General features: G+C 40.2%; 1 protein-coding gene across 1 annotated transcript in view; it reads left to right on the top strand.

Moving 5' to 3' along the window:
- The window catches only part of LOC146582860 (AT-rich interactive domain-containing protein 3B), a 59,571-nt gene that overhangs the window by 28,325 nt on the left and 10,469 nt on the right, over positions 1 to 20,777 (top strand). Inside the window, exons 3-5 of the mRNA XM_085245699.1 lie at positions 1,223 to 1,297; positions 1,965 to 2,037; positions 19,402 to 19,585. Coding sequence (XP_085101825.1) covers positions 1,223 to 1,297; positions 1,965 to 2,037; positions 19,402 to 19,585 — 332 coding nt within the window. The remainder of the gene's footprint in view (positions 1 to 1,222; positions 1,298 to 1,964; positions 2,038 to 19,401; positions 19,586 to 20,777) is intronic.

A 20,777-nucleotide genomic window follows, 5' to 3' on the forward strand; every position in this document is an offset into this window, starting at 1 on the left:
TTGTCTTTAGGAGACATTCCTGGTCGGCACATACCGTGCACCCCTTTCTGCCCTTATTTTCCTTCCTTCCCGTCTTGTGGGGCCATTGGCCCCCCCTTCCTGCACTCACAAACATACACATAGCCTTGATCAGCTTTTGCGTTTGTGTGTATGTGTGTGTGAGTGTACGTGTGTGTGTGTGTGTGTATGTGTGGGCGCCAAGGCTGCTGACCAGCCCACCCTTCTCTGGCCCCTCCTGACTGCCATCTACACTCCATGAACTTGGCCACCCGTCACAGCTGCGTTAAGATTGAAGGATGGGGGGGCCCTTGTATCCAGCTGGGTCGGAAGACATTGTTGGGGGCAGGGCAGGCCCAGATGCAGATGGTTTAGGTCAAATGGAGATGTTTGAGGATGAAGGGGGAGGGGGGATTTAGGGGCTCAGAGGTACCATAACTCCAGAGGTTACTACTTCAACCCCTGGACTATGCACCCTTAGTCTTTGAGTATATATTTGTTTTGATAAGTGTGTATTGCAGATTGTACTTTGTCCTATCTAGCTTAGCGAATGCGCCACTTTTAAAGCTTGTTGCAAACTATTTGAAGGGAATTCAGGCTTAACTTAATAAATGTTTGGTGTAACAACAGATGAATACATTTTTTTTTCATGGAAATGAGTCAGTTTTCTAAAAATAATAAATTTGTATATACATTAGTGTTGCAGTATATGTTTTTGCTTGATTAAACAAATGTTAAACTGGAAGAATGTGGGTTCAATGGGAAGCATTCACATTTACGGCAAAGTTCTTTATGTTATGGACTCCTTGGCAAGGGTTTGAGTCCAACACAGAGAGGGTCGTCTCCTCAGCCGATTCAGGACCCACAGACTGGAGCCTTAACATTTTGTCGAAATTTCCCAGTGGAGATGCAGTTAACAATGTGCCTATTTGGGATTGTCAAATCACACATTACCTACTTCTGCCCACCTGAAATTAGTGCAGCTAATTTCTAAGTTTGCTCTACGCAGCCAACTTCCCAACTCACCCAAATGGAGCATTTTCAGTAGTATTTTCAGTAATTTGTATATTTCAGTAGTTAGAATGCATCTGAAGCAGACTGTCTCCTGTTTTGTGTCAAAACTTGAATTACCTAAAGTTATCCAGAGCTGATGTGTGAAAACCTGCTTATTTGTTTGTTTCGTTTTTTTACTGACCTCATCTGTATTTACTCTCATTTGTTGCAGAATGGCAGTGCAGGATGGGCAGATGAGGCTGACAGCAGCAGAGGAAGAGGAGAGGCCTCCAGAGACTTTGCTAAGGTGAAAAACAAAATCAAGGAAAAAAACAAATAAAATCCCAAAAGTTTTGTTACAAAAGTAGCAAAAGGAGCCCTTTATGACAGTTATGTGATAACATACATTCTCATTTCAGTAGCACATGTGGGACATGTATATAGGTCAACCTTTTGAAGTATTATACAATTGCAGAACTATAAAAATGCAGGATCTATGTGTTCCTGAAACTCTAAGCCAGCTTCAAAGAACTAAAAGTGTCGAAGCCTGAAAGATTCATCTGTGCACACCTCAAAGATAACAGTTAGCTGCTGACATGTATGTTTTGTGGTTAAGTGAGATGAAAGCATGTGTTCTAAAAAGAACATTTCAGGGAGAAAAAAGAACAAATGTCTTCCAGACAAACATTATGTATAGAGTATATGAGTCATAACAATGGTGCAATTACAACGTTTTGCAATGCTATTATGAACTATCATCATACAGTCTAACATTAAAAAGAGCAGTAGAGAAAATACAGACATTCAGGATTAAGCACTGGACAATAAACTGTATACTTAAGCACTTTGAGGCGACTGTTGTTGTGATTTGGTGCTATATATAAAATTGAATTGAGTAGACACTGTGGCTGAGCAGCCACACAGCTCTACTTTTAGCAAACAGTACCCTAATAACTTTCTATTTTTCTTTACAGCTGTATGAGCTTGATAATGACCCAAAAAGAAAAGAGTTTTTGGATGATCTCTTTGCCTTCATGCAAAAAAGAGGTAAGCATACAAAAATATTATTTTACTAATATCAGATCCTGTGGCTTGGCATGTACTGGATGGAGCATTGAATTGGAGGTTTATTCGGGACCTAGATAACTTTTAGACTTTAAGGAAGACTACAAGTTATCATCATTATACTTCAAAGTTATAATATTTTCTGAGATGGAAATTATTATATTGTTGCATTCCTACTCTCAAAACATGTAGGGTGCTTTAAACTTTAACTTTCAGTGTGACTCTATGGGAATTGCCACAGATGTGTTACTAAAGTTAATTTCTTTTTTTAGAGAGCACCAGGAATTTCAGTGTTGATTGAGCAATGTCACACCTGCAGCACAAATAGATTACTTCTTCATACAATTGCTAGAAGCCATACAAAATCAACGAGGATGAAAGTACATACAGAATGTAACTCCTTGTCTGATGCCAGTGAAACATGTTTTGCCACTAAACAACTCACACACTGGCTGAGAAATACTTCATTAGTTCCCCTCTCAAGCATAAAGGCCTTAAGGTATCAGCAGGTAAGATCTGCCTCAGCTGATCCTGTGTTTGTGTAGCATCAGAGTCAAGTGGATCTGGCAGTGGCCTAGCTTAGTTGGCCAGCAGGCTTCATGGATCAGCTGACTTTGTGCTGCTTTGACACTGCTTACGAGACCTGTCTGACCAGGGCTGCTAATGCACTTAGGCTTTTATCAGACAAACCTATTGCAAAGCAAATTACACTGCTTGAGCAATACCTCCCAAGGTGAATCACAATGTTATTACAGTGGTGCATACTTCACATTATGTTTTGGCAGGCTGTGATAGGTGATGATAATCTGTGAGTGTGTGTGTGTGTGTGTGTGTGTGTGTGTGTGTGTGGTTCACTTCAATATGTTTTGCTACAGGCTTCAGTGGTCGGTACCGTACATGAGTGAAACTTTATTTGATGCATAGTTTGTTTTGTCGGACTGACAGATGATCACTTTGTGCAATTATTATTTTTTTGGGTAAATGGGCCCGTGTGCATCGACACCTATGTGTATGTACTTGCATATGTGTGTTTACCCACTAAGGTGCACGAGAGCAGCAGCTTCTGAGAGACTGGTTAGGTCTTGTTTGGTGGGTGATGAATTAAGCCGAGTAGGAGAGGGAGGGACGGGATCTGTCAAGGCCCTGTTAGCATCTCTGTCCAGTGGCAGACGCTGGGAGTGGCTGCCTGACCCTTTACTCACGCTGGTCAGATGGAGAAATCCATCAAGCTGACTAAATCGCCACCTGACAGCAGATAACTAGCTGATTACAGTGTCACATTATTTTTCATGCAGTTTGAAACGAGTCAGCACAAACATTGAGTGAATAATAACACTGATTTAAAACAAACAAATTAACATGTAACTTGTAAATTATATTGCCATAAAGTAAATTAGGACAAAGCACAGTCCTGGTAACTCTTTAGTGTTTAACTTGTTTAACTGAATTACATTTCCAAAGAGAATTATCGTGAGTGTAACTGGAATCGGCTTACGCGTTTCAGGTTCCCATGTCAACATTAATACAGGTGATCAATATTGAGTCCAAGAGTCAGTGCTAGTTGTTGCAGTTATCACTAAATTTCCAGAGTGCTCATCTACAAGAGAAAGATACTGAAAAGACAAAGGAAAGATATTGTGAGATTAAAAAGTATTATTTATTTGAATAGTTTTATTTTACAGTTACAAGTGCAAAGTTGAAATCTAAATATCCATGGCTGCACAGTGCTTTAAATATAGATGCAGGATATGACATTAGAGACTTGATGAAACCATTGTACAAGAGAGGGTATAATTTCAGCTAGACTAGAGTGCCGTCTTCACCCCTCCCTTAAGTCAGGAGCCACTTGGCTGACCTATGCTGTCCCTCAAGCCGGAGTCTTAATCATAGGGCATTGCTTGGCTGGATTTCTTTTACACTCAGTGCCAAGAGTAAATGAGATGAAGAGCAAGCCTCTCTAAGCTCACGCTACCCTCTAATTTCTGTGCATTGGCTCCTCCCTCCATTTCATTTCATAGATATGTTGTCAAGATTATTGCAGTCCATTTTTTGTAATTAAAGAGCACTTAGGAAGCCTGTTTTGTTTTTTTTCTTTAAATGCAATGTCATTATTTGAGACTTTCTAAGAAGGGCGTAGCAAAGGGAAAATACCTCTTAAATTGAATGAGATTACAAGTGGACTCTGAAAAATGAGGCAGAGTGTGAGGTTAAGTTAAATCCAGTGGAAACTCTGGCGAGAGTGAGACAAATGGTGAAGTGCTTTTCCCACCTTGGCGTGGGGCCTCTGAGCCCTGAGAGGGAAGCAAACGGCGGAAGGAAAACTTACGAGGGATTCGCATTTCCTGCCTCTGCTGCTTAAAAACAGGCACATGTGTTTGTGTGTGTGCGTGTCTGTGCGTTAATGCTTGAGGAATTTTACCAGCTGTCCTAAATAGAGTCTGAGTGTAAAGGGAACCCATTGATGGGCTTTGAATCACAGACATGACAGAAGACACACATACAACCCCCCGCCTCTTTTTGTCACAGATGACCACTGTAGGGTCAGAGGAATATTTGTTACATCCATTACTGAACCCAGCCAGCTTTCACCACTGACCTCTGTGCTATTTGTTGCTTGTAAGGAGCTCAGCCTCATTCAGCTGGAGACCCTCATGTATATATTAGTCATTTGCTCCAGGTAGAAACATTAGCTAATGGCCTGACATGTACATGTAAATGCACTAGGGCTGCTCACATAGAAAGAGCGCGGGTGGAGGATATTAGCCAAGATGAGTTACGGTGACATCACTGTTCATTACATCCATTACAGGTTTTCCTGTCTCACCCCCAATTGCTGCAAAGAAAGCTTGGCGGTGGCTTGATGCTTTTAACCACCTCAAAGGTTTCGATTAAGCATATGGGTGATTGTTTGTTTTGGTTTGACACTCGACCGCTTTGTCATTGGGGATGGGGGTTTGGACCAGGAGGTGGGCTTTTGAGAAGGTGGGGGAGCAGGCAGTAAATGAGGCAACAGTTGCTCGATGAAGAAAAAAAAAAAAGGGAAGAAACTCAGAGAGTGATGCAGCCAACTGCCTGTCAGTGCTGTCCACTTGAGATGATTAATGGCCACGAGCTGTGATGGACAGAGCCAGAGAGGGAGAGAGAGAGAGGCTCCTGTTCAGTGAAGTCACCAGTCGAGAACCCCTGCCCCGCCCCACGAAGTGTTTTACTCGTTCTCCTCTCACCAGAAAACCACACACATCGTGGTCAGAGATCAAGATCCATCTCAGTGTGACACTCTTAATTGGAAGTGTAGCTTCAGCTTAAGAGGGACCACATGCTGTGCTATCACAGCTTTAGAGTTATTTTAGAGGAAAATCCCAGATTTAGCTCTGTTAATAGTAATAAAGTGGTAAGCAGGACTTGTCTGTGTGATTAAATTATAGTCCTGATGTTGTGGCTAGGGGAAGATTTATAGAATGAAATGAAGGGTTCTTATTTAGCTGTAGCTCCACAGTGAATTGCACGAGGAGAGCAGTGTTTGTTCCTTTGAAGCTCCCAGAATTTGCTGCAGGAGACAGAAAAATGGCACTAAAGGGATTTTGATCAAAACAGAGCAAGTCAGCAATTTAGTGACGTAGCATTATTTGCATATTCCTTTACACTCAATTTCTTTTTGACTAAAAAACAAATGTTAAACATGCCTTTGTATTACCTTTTACAAAGCACAGCATTTTTCGCTCCAAGGTTTAGATGGATTTTATTTGAAGTATTTGTGGTGTGGGAACAGTGGCCTCCCAGCAGGACATTAGAGGAAGTTCCCCAACTGTAACCCAGAGACCGAGTGCTCTGTCCGCACCAATTACAGCATGAATGGGCTCTGGGGGATCCACGTATGCATTATATTACTCCCCTGGTCAGCCTCACACTGGCCCTCGTAACAGGCAGCCCCTCTGTACAAACACCACACCACAATAGGAACATTCTCTGGCTCTGTGATATGGACTCGTTTTCCTTTAGTTAACACCCCACAACTTCTGGAAAGTGGCAGCACCTGGTTGGTTTAACAACAAAGTCCAAGGTTTTGTGAGCATATTTGTCCATTTCAGATGAAGTGTTGGGTTATAGTTAAAAGGATTTTTTTTTTCAGGTGGTGGTGGCGGTGGTGAGGTGTAGGGGCAGAACTAGAATCCTGCTAATTGATTTGGCAGGTAAAAGGCTGTAGATGTAAAAGTTTTCATTCATAATTTTGTGATAACCTTGTTTTCCTATTACAGTTATAATCTGAATCATGACAGATCTTCTCCTTAAAGCCTGTGAAGCATGTTTTACACAGAATCCACCAATAAAATAGAAAGAAGAAATGACATTATGTCCTCTCTTTTCATTCCCGTCCTCTTCCTTTGCACCCACTGAATTCTCCTCCCCTCTCTGTTTATTGTGCTACAGTTACAACCGCTGAAACTTGATAACACCATGGGGGATAGGGTTGGAGGGCCGCACTGTGGCCTGCTTGCTTGGTGAGACCGAGGGAAGGAAGGACTGGCTGGATTAAGGGGCCTCCTGTCCTACGCACAATGATTAATGATCTCTAAATAAGTGGAGGCAAGTCTTTTAGATATGGTAACCCTGATAGACATCAGACATGTGACTGTCACATGTCTGATGTCTGTGAAAAAGACAAAAGAAAGGATGAGGGATGAATGTGGCCAACATGGAAGTAAGAGCCGAGTGCAGACGGGGTGCCAGGGTTACTGAGGAGAGGTTAAAGGAGACATCAGGCAGCTTGTATGGGAGAACGCAGTGTTCTTTGATTTCCCTTTCAAAGCACTTTGCCAGTGGTCTGAAACTGACTGAGGTTACCAATCAGACTGAAAGATAATGAGGGAACTGTACAAGAAGATTAGAACTGGTAGTAAAGGGGCCCTTCTCTCAGCATAGGGTGGAAACCCAAATGATACATAGATTCCAACCACCGCTTTCTAATCATTTTCCAAAAGAAGAGATGAAACTCTGCCTTTTGGTCACATCCTCCCATGCATTTTTCATCAAAGATTTGGTGGTAACTGCCCTGATACATTTGAGGGTTGAGATTGTCTTTGGTTTGGGCAAACCCCACCCATCCCCTGCCAAATTACAGCCCAGCCTTAAGGGCACAAGCATCTAGAGTGGTTATCCATTTCCTTCAAAACAAAAGGAAATAGTAGTTTTCCTGATGTTTTGCGTGTGGGATGGTTTATTGTGGGAAGCTTAGATTAAAATCTTGTGACTTTTTATTTTTTTTTGTTTTTGCTTCTTTCTTTCCAACTAAGGCTACTCTTTGTGTCCTTTCCTCTCTGTGTTTCTTCATCCCAGCCCCCAATTACTTCCACCCCCTGTTATTTCCTCTGTTCTGTGGCCAGACTATTCCACAGCCCTAGATTGCCACTGTGCTGTCCATCTTTAATTACAACCGTACTGTACTGGGATTTGAGACCCTAAATCGCCATGGTCATATGACCAGGCAAGAGGACAAGTGCAGGCCCTCAAACAGATTCATGCTTCCCAGTGAGGTCATCGGTCAGGGTAAAAATAATACTGGCTGGCTGCTCTGTCCATTCACCCATCTTGTTTTGCACTCACTGAAAAATACTTACAAGTGAATGCTCTTATGGGAAATGGGAAAGTAATAGGGTAGAGGATGTTATTGAATGGAAAAAATAACACGACTTGTGATACAAGTTGAATAAAATAGTAACGGTTTGAAGAAAGAAATTCAGAAAACTGTGGCTGAAAGTGAAACAGCAAGAAATCTGTTCCTCAAACAATGTATGCAATACAGGAACTTAAAATGTAGTATGTATATTCCTGCTTAAAGGAAGTAGGCCGCAGTGTATATTGTAAATTAAGTTAAAGAAACGCAAAGTTAAAAGTAAGAGATTTCAATAATTACAAATGATTTGTGTAAGTTGATTCATAAGCACATTAATAATATTGTGCCAAATCAAGCTTTTCTGTAAATATATGTATGCTTTTAATTTTGTATTTGTGTTCATTGGAAACTTGTTTACTTCATTGTGCTGTTTCATATAAAATATATTTAATCTTTAGGCAATCAAAATGGGGTTTGTGGTTCCATCGTAAAGCTTTCTGCGCACAGAATTCTCCTGTGATCGGCAAATTCCCTAAGCCTCTGCTATCTGTATATCTGCATGTCTTGCTTCTCCATCTGTGTCCTGTGTGTGCTCTTAAAGCAATGTTTCCTGGCCTCCACACCCTTGTGATGGATGGTATGAAATGCATTACAGCCCCCAGAGGAGCCCTACACCCGTACAATAGCCCTGAGCTCACTTCCACTGCAGCTTTGCAGCCTTGCTCCATAAGCCACACAGCAGCAGAGGTCTGAGTGCCTAATGGAAAACAAGACGTTTGATTTGAGGGAAGAAATGGACATGAAACACACAAGTGCTGTTGTCTCTTTGCCAGTGGCGCTTTAGTTGATGTGGTTTATTGTTTGGGGTACATGATTACATAAAGCCAGTGGTTACTTAACAAGTGGTGATATATGAGTGTGAGATGAGTTATCATCATTTGCAGTTAGGCTTAAAATAAAATTTTCAGTGTTGCAGTATACAGTGTGTCATCATCAGTTTTCTAGTGGTTTACTTTCTTTTGTATCGTTGACTCCAAAAGGAAAAATAAATTGTAGAGTTTTAAGCCCTAAATTAACAAATAACCTTTATCGAGAATTCACTAAAAGGGTTTTATTGCACTTGTATGTTACTTACAAATGAAAGCTTTTTTCTGATGTTGATTTCATTTTCAGTCACTCTGCATTAGCATCAGCTAAGACCCTGAAAGGTAAACATATGACCCACTCTCATGGATCTTAGAAGTCAAAAGTAATTAGCATTGACAAGAGGTAAAATTTGCAAGATGAGTGCACAACCCCCAACAACCCCCTTATGTGCGTGAACAGATTCCCCTTTCTCCCAGGCTTATAGCATTTGATGTCTCCGGTATTGATCAGCGGTGCTCGGCCTCAAATGGTGCTCATCAGCTGATGGCTTTATCCGTCAATCCGGGTGGTCATTGATTGAAGCAGTTAGCTGTGTTATAAAGCTTGCTTTATGGGACAGAGGGCCCCCTCAGTGCATCAGTAAAGTCATCACTGCCTCATGTGTACTCCTTAATCCAGCAAAAACTAGTTTGACTAGTGACTTGTCACCAGTGTTGGCCAGGCGTATTTTGGTCTCAGGATATCCTGCAGAACCCAGGTGTCCATAGCCAAAAGTTTTATTTATGTCCACTGTGGAATAGTCAGACCCAGGCATCTGTAGCCAACAGAGTTACAACATGTGAAATGCTGTTTTAATTCAAAAGATGGCCTTTCTTAAACCTGAAGTACTTTTGTTACTACAACTAAAGATAACTAAAGGAGGAAAAAATGTTTTGTGTGTAGTCCTGTCCTGTTTGTCTACCTCACCACTTCTTTTCTCCCCTTGTGTATTTTTTAACCTCCTAGGACCTGGCGTCCACATATGTGAACATCACATTTTGGATTATTTAGACCAAAATATTCCATTTTGCGCTACAAGGGCCTGATATCCAGTTACGAGGACATTATACTGACACTGTTCTGTCGAAATTTTATACGAATATCCTTATATGTGGCTCTCATTTTTCTTAGAAGCACAAATCAGGTTAAAAAAACTCTGGTAATTCTTTGTTTTTACATTCATCGGGTCCCAATATTCCCAAATATCAAAGAGAAATTAAAAATGTATGCCGTGGAAGAGTTCGAGTATTAGGAGGTTAAAGCAGAAAGACCCGAAACCCAAGTTTTCTCTATCACACTGCCTTCAGTTCTTAGAACTTATAGCCCTCAACTGAAGCCATAAAGTAACGTGCAAAAATGCATGTAAAACAGTCCTTTTATGAAGCCTGGGGGGGCTATTGTACTTACTAAATAGCTGTTGTGTGTCTGTTTGCACCATGGCATTTTCCCCTCTTTCTATTTGTCTCCAGGCCTCCTTCCTCTAGTTGTTGTTTTTAAGCTTTATCTGTGTTCTTTTTATTTGGTCTAAATAGTACTCCTTCCCCTCACTGTCGTACTCTTCCTGGCTTCAGTTGAATTTGAAGGGTGGAAAATTTTAAGCCTCACCTCAGCAGCTTAATCAGTGAAACACCTCCACCCCCTTCTCCCCCCTTTCATGCGTAGAACAAGCTGTATTCTCGTAGCTGTCACATATACATTCTTTACACTTTTTACTGGACGATCAGAGATGTTTGTTTTCAGCCAGTCTGCTCGGTTACTGTAGTCTCACTTGATTTTCAAGTTAGGCAGAGATTTAGAGCAGAAGTTATCCTTGATATATGGCCTAGTTTTAAAGTTTGACATTAGGATATAAAAAGGCAACATGGCATTTTATATTCTCTTGTTGAATACGAGTTCCAGCAGTTTTGGCAAACATGTAAATAGCAATCATGCATACTAATTTTTAACCTATAATAAATTGCTTTTGAGGACTAAAAATATGTGTACAAAACAGCTTTCACTGATCTTTTTTCCAAGTGAGAGTAACTCATAGGACAGGCCTGTATCATTAGTTTTACTACATGTGTTAACAAACATTTTCCCTCCCAACACTCACACACTGCAACACTCTTGCTGTTTTCTGCTGTTAGCCCCTGTATCTGTACCATGCTCATAGATTTTTTTCTAATCCAGTCATAGCTATAAGTCACAGAAAAGGAAACACCATCACACAATTTTAATAACGTCAAGCTTTAACAGAACAAATTGTAAATACATTTCATGCATGAGTTGCACAACAGGTTTCAGTAGTTCCTGCAGCTTGGCTGGAAACATACAGCCTGTAATGATAAATGTTGTTAGAGAACATTCAAGCACTTCAACAAGGTAAAGAATTGTTAAAAGAACATCCTGACAATCTCTCTGACCACAGATGTTTTCAAACGCATTCCTGTGACAATGTTTGCTTAGTTTCAATTAAAAGCTGTTGGGTGGAGTAACTTAACCAGATCTGTGATAAGTAAAAACACCCTGAAGGACTTGTAGGTGGATCCATAAACATCTGTTGACCATTGGTCAGTCAATAATCTTACTTTTTGTCAAACACTAAGCAGAGCAGAATTTAATGCATTTAATACAATTTATAGGAGACGGACAGAAAGCATCTGTCAGGATGTCCCGATCAATCAGTGACTTTAAATATATACCTAACCTTTGTCTAAATTTAATATAGCCTAATCTTATTATTTTAAACCTTGAAGGAGTTTTTCCTTTACTGCTTTGGGCTTACTTTGAAGGAAGCAGAAATACTACACATGGTCCTACAACGTTTCCCATTTTATATAAATAGGTTTTCCCTTGATATACTTATCAACAAGCAAAATATTCTCTCTCTGGACTGGGATAAATGTGCTGAATGTATGTTTCCCTTCTCTCTTTCTGATGTACAAGACATTTTAAAAATACCAGTGACTTTGAATAACCCTGCAGCATAAGACACCCCAACCACCACTTTTATCCATCCATCCACCCGTCCACTCATCCATCTCTCTGATGGCTCCGGTGTTGATTGGGGTCTGGTCAGTTGATCTGCCTGGTCTCTGGGAATCGAGGGGACTTGAGTTACAAATGGAGAGGCCGTCTCACTTTTCGCGCCATCCAACCTTTTCAATCCCCTTCCCCCTCTATTTCAACAGGTGACCCATCTTCATGACCCACAGAGAAGGAGTCATGTTTCTTTTCTTTTTGTCTTTCTTTCTGTACATCTATCCATCTCACCTCTGAGATACTTTACTGACAGAGCTGTCATAAGATTAAGGAGGTCAATCCACCAATACTTAAAACACCATATAAAATCTTGTCCACTTTATCGTTGCAGAGATTTCTTGACAAATTGCACTTGAAAAATTGTCAAATTCAGTTTCTAATAGTGTCATTGTGTGTATTCTTGACAGACTTCCCAGTGTGTGAACAGCAGCCTTTGAGATTTACAGCTTCAGACTTTTGTCTGGAGACTTGCCAGCTTTGCGATGTTCTACACGATCCCAGAGCAGTTGACAGTGCACAGAAGACAGCTCCTTTAATATACTGGCTGCCTGCTCACTGTAATAATTCTTACTAAGAAGCTCCTCTCCCTGTTTTCTAAGCAAATATAGCTTCAAGTGAATTATCCATCACTGAGTGTTTGCCTTTTTCCCCTTAAGTATTGTTCTTTTTATTGAGGTAAAAGGAAAACCTGGATGAAGGAAGAGAGAGGATCTGCTGGCTTTTGAATAAAAAAAAAAAAAGGAATTTATTAACCTTTTATTTAATTTTTCATCAACAAAGGGACATGTTAAATTCATCATATGAGAAAATGTTATTATTTGTGTAAGTCTGTAAGCTGATAATGGTGCCTTATGTAGTCCTTACATTGGTTAATCTCTTTACTGTGCTGTTGTTGGTATAGTGACATCATGCAGTGGCCGGGCTTGATAATGTTGTCACACATTATCTCTGTAGATGGATGAATGTGGCTTAACTTGTTCCAGTGTAATTCATTCTACGTGGCGTCCTTTATTTTGACTTCAACCTCACAGAGCAATAGAAAGCCTTTGTTTTTCTTGGTTTTTGTGTTCCTTATCACAGCAGCGGTCAAATACAGTTGACAGAAGATAAGTCATTTCTTGGCTTTTCCTGTCTTTTCTTTTTTTCCTTTGTCTGCCTGTCACCTCACATTAATTGCATTTTATTGACATGAAAGTAATGAAACCTCTGCAGCCAGAGATACAGGAGTATATTGACTGACTTATATTATATAGACTTTATTAGATGACTCTCTCTCTCTTTTTATGTGACTCTGCCAGCTGCAGCTTTAGCTTCATGCTTAGAATAGCAATGCATCTATAGTGTAATGTTACATTTAACTTCCCTTAGGTGGAGGGCACTACATATCTTAACACTTGATATGAATTGGTCCGTCGTGTGAGGCTTGGCTCTGTCTGGACTAAAGATAGCAAATTCCATGCACTCAAGGCTTTTTTACCTTTTATGTCCCTGGCCGTGCATTAAAAATAAAACAAACATGCCCCAGTGAACACCAGGGTCCTGACAATATTCTAGCCTGAAGTATGAACATAAACTAAACAGCCAGGGGCTGCCTACATAAAGTAAACTCCCAGCATGTGGAGCCCAGACACTTATCTCCCTTGTCAGTGTCTCCCTGCCCCAGGTTAATGAAGGGTTTGGGCTGGTCTGTGTTGGTATTCTCTAAAAATGAAAACATATTTTTCTGTATTTAGATGCAATGTCATCAGACAAAATTCCTTCAAGATGGATGGGAACAAGGATTTCTTTCTATTGAGAGTAGTATCTAATATACATGCACAGAAAACATCAGAAGCAGCATATTAGGGATTCATAAAAACTTCATCTCAGCACTTCAGAGTATAAAATATCATCAGTAAGATCGGAGCAGTCTCAAGGAAGTAAATATTCTGGTATTATTGTTTAACTAACAGTGAATGTACTTAAATTGAGATGAGGAAACATAAGTTAAAAGAAACAAGAGATAACTTTGGTTTAGTCTGATCTGCTGTGTAGACGTGGTGTTTGAGGTAGCGAGGAGGAAGAGGAGAAAGGTCTCGGTCAGCGGCACTCTAAAAGGGTTCAGACACTGCTACAAGGCCAGGGGCTGTTTGTGCTGGCTGACACCTTTCTTACTGCAGTAAGAATCCAGTAATCCAGTCTTTCTCCAGCTGGCTAGCTACCACACCTCCCCCTTCCTTTTCTCCTTCCTTACACCCTTCCTTTCTTCCCTCCAAAGGGGAATTTCAAGATATTAAAGTCATATTAAAAATAAAAATAAAAAAAATCTAATCATCCCTGCGAGGAATTTCTAAATTGATCGGAAGAGGTAAAGAAACCAAAAACGATGAGGTGATGTGATGTGGTGTTTAATCCTCTCCCTCCTCTTTTCCCTGTCTTTCTTCACTGTAGATGACAGTGAAACCTCACACCAGTCAATGTTCATTTAGTAAAAAATTCATTTCCTGTGTGTTGTCCGCTGTAAGGCTGTCAGGCTGTCACTTAATTATTTAAAGAAATGCCCATCAAGTGAAGTCAGCAATATTTAATTTACCACTACTGGCGTCAGGGGCACACAACTGATTTATTATACAGACCCTGTAATGTGAACAGCTGTTTCCTGCTAAAAATAGGTCAGAGGTCAGATAAAATGAACTTGTTCCTTTTTTTTGGTCATTTAGATACAAAGTCATGCATTTTATTCTCTCTCTAAGCAATAATTATAATACATCAAAAGGGCAAAATGGGTTCTTTTTTCTTTATCTGGTTTATTTCTGCCATATTTCCTTATGAAGTGATCACAAGCCTCTGAAATGATTTTTAGATACTGTTTTATTTATTTCATATGATACTGTGTTATTGTGAGTTTTTTAGATGAGGAGTTTATATTTCATAGTTGAACGCACTTGAATCATTACGGGAAAGCATCTTAATTATAAAATATAAGAATAATGATTTGTTTTTACTCCTCAAAATATTGTTCCACGAATACATTCCTCTTGCATTTTTGTCCTTATAATCTGCATCCGTTATCGTCTGAAGTCGAGTTGTTTGAAGGCTAGCCCTGTGGCTCTTGTGTTCTTGGTGGAAGTTGGAGGAAAGAGTTGGGTAGTGGTTCGGGGGCCCTCAGCCACGGCACTTCCCACCAGAGCGACCTCTGACCTCTGGTGCCATTAATCACTAGGCTTCTGATGGCCGTGTCCCTGGGGAAAAATCAGTCCGGGGCAAAGGATGGTGGGAGGTGAGGCCTGCAGCCAATTACAGATAGACTCAGAGCAGACCAATGGACAAATCAGGTCTTTACAGAGAGATGAAACGCCCAATAGCTGTCTGCTTGAGGAAGAGATGGTCTTGTGTTGGTTGTGTTGGTAATCATAAAATCTCTAGTCTTCTCTAGTGGAAATTAAGCATTGAGGTTGAAGTGGGAACAGGTATTCCACCAGAGCAGAGTGCATGCGAGGCAGAGTGCCACTGTGATCAAAAGAGATGTTTGGGCCTGGTCTAATTAAGCCTGTTAGAGCTAAATGTCTCCAGGGTTGGAAAGGGAGCAGATGTTGAACACCAAAGGCTGGTGACATGCTGGTTTTCGCAAATGAGGGAACTGTCTCTGGCTAACTGCCCAAGCCTTGCTAATGTGATTTTTGCTCAATTACAGTATTATTAAAGGTGTTTTCCCACTGCTTTCACACGTGGCTGAGCAATGTTGAAATGTGAAACGTGACTGATGTCACACATGGAATAATTAATCCTTTTTTTTTTGTTTTTTAAAACCACATCTGGTCCACTGAAGATGTATAAATGGATATTTGTGTTTGTTTTCTTCTGTCTGAAATTGTTAACTTTTTGGCTTTATGGGTTATGTTCTAAAATTGTATGTAATTAATAAAGTCTTGTTTTGACTTTATTGTACAGCAAATGATGACAGAGGTGTTGGCGTGAATAAAAATCCTAACCAGCTGCTGGCCTGTCACTATGGGGCCAGCGTTGTTGTCTCATTTGTTGTGCTGTCATTGTTCACAGCCTGGCCTGTATGAAAACATGGCTTCCTGCTGACCTGCAGTTTAATTCACACATCAATAACCCCTGGCTGATCTCTGACCCCCTTAGTTGTATTAATTGTTTAATGTAGGATTGATGTCCAGCACTGCACCAAAGAATGATGGTCGCAGCGTAGCGCTGCTGGTCCTTTTGATGCATTGCTTGTTAGTAGAAAATTTAGTAGAAGCTCTCCATTCTTCACCTGCTACATTTGAACATGTCAATTGGCCAATGGCAGCTGTTTTGCTGGTTTTTGCTTTGTGTTGATGTTGTGTTTTTTAATATATATATATATATATATATATATATATATATATATATATATATATATATATATATATATACAATTTCACTATCAGTCAAGCTTTGAAGTCAAACTTTGATGGAAGCTGGCACCTTCACCCAGATATTAGCGCCAAAGAAAAAGCTGCATGCCAAAATGAAAACAAAACTGAGCGGTTTAAATCATTCTAGAAAATTTTATTCATTCATTTATTGGGGTGAATGAGCAATTTATCCAAATCTGTTTAAAAAAACAACATTGCAACAATATAAATTTAAATTTGGTGTTGCTCTTTCCACCTTACTCCCTCTAATACACAGCAACTAATCCACACTATTATTACTCCAATTCTTTCCTTCCTTATTGCACATATTTCATCATTTTAGCAGGTTTTATTTACTTATTTTGATAATCAAATGATCAGAGATAGTGGCGCAACAACTGTGTAACCAAAATAAAAATGTCCCAATTCTAATTCACTAATTCGTCCTTCGATACTCTGGTAAAACTTTTAGTGCCCAGCTAGTCTGGTGCAAACAAATGGGCTGTAAATATGACACATTAATAGTTTAAGTTTTGTTATTCATGATCTTATAATGATTAAGTGGTTAAAAGTACTTCCCTCTAAATATATCCCTCAAAAGAAAAAGTGAGGTAGGACTTTTGTTCATTAGGATTATGGTTAATTTAATGTTTTGCTAAATCCAGTGGAAATGCACACCTAGTCTTAAACAGAAACCTTAAACAAATTCTTGTTCCTTTCTACGACTCATCTTCTCTCTCTTACCACAGGACTCAAACTCAAATAATCTATAAAAGAAACTAGCATCTTGACAAGCTCACTCTTGATTTTCCATTAATTGGCTGTGAAGATAGGATCCCCTTTTCCCACAACAATTTTGTGCAGCTTTAACAAACTAAAAAAAATCCATCAGCTATAAATACTACATTAGATGTCACCATCGCCTGTGTTATTTATTTATATGAATAAAGGTGAACTTTTTTAATTTACTTCATTTTACAGATACGGTGGTCTGTTGTGTCTGTGTGTGTGTGTGTGTGTGTGTGTGTGTGTGTGTGGGTGGGTGGTATTCTTTTAGGTGTTTTCTGCTTTTTATGTGTTATCGTACCTACCAGCTTTCTGGACTGTCCTTAAATGCTTAACCCTTAGCAGCAGGATCCAAAAGCCTTCAGGCTTGATTAGTGCACAGAATAATGAAAAAGTAGCACCAAAGTTAGCCTGTACTTCCAAAGCCCGTTTAGAGAAAGACTTGTTAATAGTGACTTTTGTGTAACAGGTTAGAGACGATTGATTTTCAGTGGATACAGTAGTAGTAAAAGATTTCCTTGACCACTAACATTAAGACACCTAAAAGGTCATAGTGCTTTGCTAGTGCCATCATGGTGTCTTGATCTCCCCACTCCAAAGGTCCATGTGTTCACCTAGGACCTTTGCACATGGCTTAAAGACATGTTGCTAACTTAGGAAAATGAATCGGGGCTAATCTTCATGGCCTGATCACACTGCTATTTCACAGAGTCATTAATGAGTCCAATTCCAGGTTAAGAGCAGCCTGTGGAGGGGCTGGCGGATTGACTGGCATTAACTGTGAAGACAAATCTGTACGATTCCCTTGTGCTGGGCCTGGCAGCAGTAACGCAGAGGGGTGTGGATTTACTCCGTGCAATCCTCTAAATAAGCTTCATTATACCAGCCTATCCATGAGCCCCCCCCCCCCCCCCCCCCCCCCCCCCCCCCACACCCTACCCACCGCTGCCTGTGGATTAGCAGGTTGTCACGATCCTTCAGTCCCCTCCTCCTGCCTCATGCTTACACGGTTGCACATTGCACTTTTTGATTCTGTTTCGTACAGGAACCGCCCACTACCCCTCCCTCTTCATCCACCCACCGTATCCTCCCCTCAAGCTCCCAGCAAGCTTCGCTGCAGATAAGCTGTTGACAAGATTAATGCATCTGTATCAAAAGTCTAGAGCAGCTTTGCTTTGTGTTGTTTGTGAATCCCCTTTTCCAGGTCAAGCTAAATTGCTTAACTGGGCTAATGTGTTTTCAAGGCAAATTTCACAGGAAGTAGCCCTTGCCACCCATGTCTAACCAGTATCCTAACAACCCTTAACAATATGTAGAGGTCACAAAAGTATATTGGGCGCTTCACCATTGACTGATATTTTGAAGCAGAATCCATTTTTCACTGAAAAAACTTCAAATCAAAGTCATTCTTGCCTCTAGGCCGATTTGTGTTGGCAAGACAAAGTGCCTGTTTTAATTAATTAATTAAGAGTCATAACTTTTACTTCAAATGTCACTCAGAAACTGTATGTGTATGTAAGGCTGATAAAAATGCTTAAAGTTTAGTGTTGTTGGCCCACAATGAGCTTAAGCATGTTTTCGCACAGGTTATATTTATAGTACACATGCTCAGTGTTTCATCACAATACAGCTTTTTATTTCTGGCTCAATCCAGACTGCTGGCCTAATCAGCCTCACTCAACCTACCAGAGCTCTGAACAAACGCTCACATGTTTATTTGCGATCTGATTACCAGAAAGAAAAACGGTGAGGACACTTTAAAACTTTACCACAATAAAAAGTAGATATGCCTGCCAACACACATTTCTATCTGTCATGGAACTCAACTGTGTAATTGCATCAATGTAGCAACATGATTGACTCATATGATTCCCCTATCTCACATTTGCTTGACTCTTTGTGTGACTCTTTGCTATTAAGATATTCCTTCAGGACTTTCTCCTCTAGTGTCTCTACAAGTCAAGATATTTCAGCAGAAATTCGAGTGTTAAACACAGGTCCTTTTCCATTGTATTAACATTTACACCTTTTTGCATGTTCCAACCACAGACCACTCTAAGGGTTGTGCTCGTGGGAGTTCACGAGTACTTCTGAGTGGCCCTGGAAAAAGAAAAACTGCTGGCTGGGCTCACTGTGACTAATTAAACTGGAAACAACTGCCATTTTTTTTTAACATAGCAGAGGAAAGGTTTATGGTCATTAACTTTAGCCATGCACTGTGCTTAAATAGCAACACAGCCAGTATGTTGATTCTCTCTGCTGCTTCGGTTATTGTTGCTGCTCTGCCTTGCTTTGAATTGACGTGGCAGTCAAAGTGGTTGTTCAGTGCATTAAAAACAAAAAACTTGAAACGGCTGATTAGGATTGTTCCACCTTGCTCCCGCCTTATTTTTTTATTAGATTTTTTTTCCAAAGTAAAGATGACTATTGGTAAAAGTATTTCATTTTAGAGGGAACTCCATTGTGTGTCAGTATTTGGTCAGAAAGAGCCCATTCTCAGCGTTAAGGTTCAATGTCTGAGTATTAAAAACTTTATCCATGTGAGACATAAATGCACTTTGAACCAAAGACATCCTTTGTAAGACATTGTTTATAATTAACTGAGCCATATTTGTTTTCTTTTCCTGTCTTCCGTAGGAACCCCAGTCAATCGTATTCCAATCATGGCCAAGCAGGTCCTAGATCTGTACATGCTGTACAAGCTGGTGACAGAAAAGGGAGGCCTCGTCGAGGTTATCAATAAGAAGATCTGGAGAGAAATCACAAAGGGACTCAACCTGCCTACCTCCATCACCAGTGCTGCTTTTACTCTGCGGACACAGTAGGTCTTTGCATTTGTGACACAAAGCTAACTAATTAAAGGTGCTGGAACCGATTAAAGAATTTCAGCAGCTTTCCTCACCGTGTGGAAGCCAAAAGCTTCTTCAGGCACTAAATATGTTCATTTCGGGAGCATTTCAGCCATCATTTCCAGTTGTCCTTCTCACTATGTCTTTTATTTTAATAATTCCAGCTGTCTAGAGAATTGTTGCGACAGCTAGTTTTACTTCCTAGTATACATACGGAAACACGCCTCCTGCACGCACATGCAAGGATCCGCTCTGGCTGCAGCTTCTAAGTAGACATGTTGTTAGGAGTGTTTGGATTTGTGTGTTGGAATGAGTATGAATGTCATTCATTAGAACCCATACCTGTGTATTTATACACACACACAAGTTTTCTCCACTGGCCAAACTTTTCTCTTTACCCCGAACCCCTCAGTGCATTACATCACACATGATTGATTTCCATCGATTTAATGATGTGAATTTGGTCAGAGTTCACAGTGACTAAGGTGGGGTTTGATTGACAGCTTATAATGTCGAACCCTGACTAAAACTATATCGCTCTCTGGATGGGAACCCTTTAGCAGAGGTAACACCTCTATCTTGTCCAGCAGTACATATCCCTAATGAGCCTTGATGTATTTTTAATGTTGCTGGACTGTTGTGTAGCATTGGTCGGCTAGCTCTGTCTAATGGATGCTGCTGCTCGTGCTTCTTATTGATCCTTGGTACTTCTATCCCACCATTATGCAGTAAGCACGCATAATGTGTATAGTGTGCTCATTTATGGCATGGAAAACATTGCAGAGCTGTGACTCTGCATACTTGCAGTGCTGCTGTGATGTCATGCAAAGTGCACCAAACATGTTTTGAGCAAAGCTTTAAAGCAGTAAATTCTATATAAATTCATACATTTAAGAAAGGAGGTTACTTTCAGTTTACTGAAGTGGCTTGATTTATAAATATGCAACCTAATGTCTGTTGTAAGGATCAAATATTAGAGAAATAAAGTTGCAAATGGTTTTTAATGTGTGAACGTGCACAAAGGATTTGACAGAATCATTGTGACAGCACTGCTGGAGATAAAAGGTTAGGTCTTTATTCAAAGCAGTCTGTTTTTTGTTCTAAACTAAAGTACAGACAAAAAAACAAATACACTGAGCTATATACACATTCGGATAAACAGTG

The sequence above is a fragment of the Mchenga conophoros genome, linkage group LG1 (assembly GCF_057382185.1).
Source record: "Mchenga conophoros isolate Kocher_MC1m ecotype Shallow Benthic linkage group LG1, M_conophoros_male_GT1.1, whole genome shotgun sequence".
NCBI classification, from domain to species: domain Eukaryota; kingdom Metazoa; phylum Chordata; class Actinopteri; order Cichliformes; family Cichlidae; genus Mchenga; species Mchenga conophoros.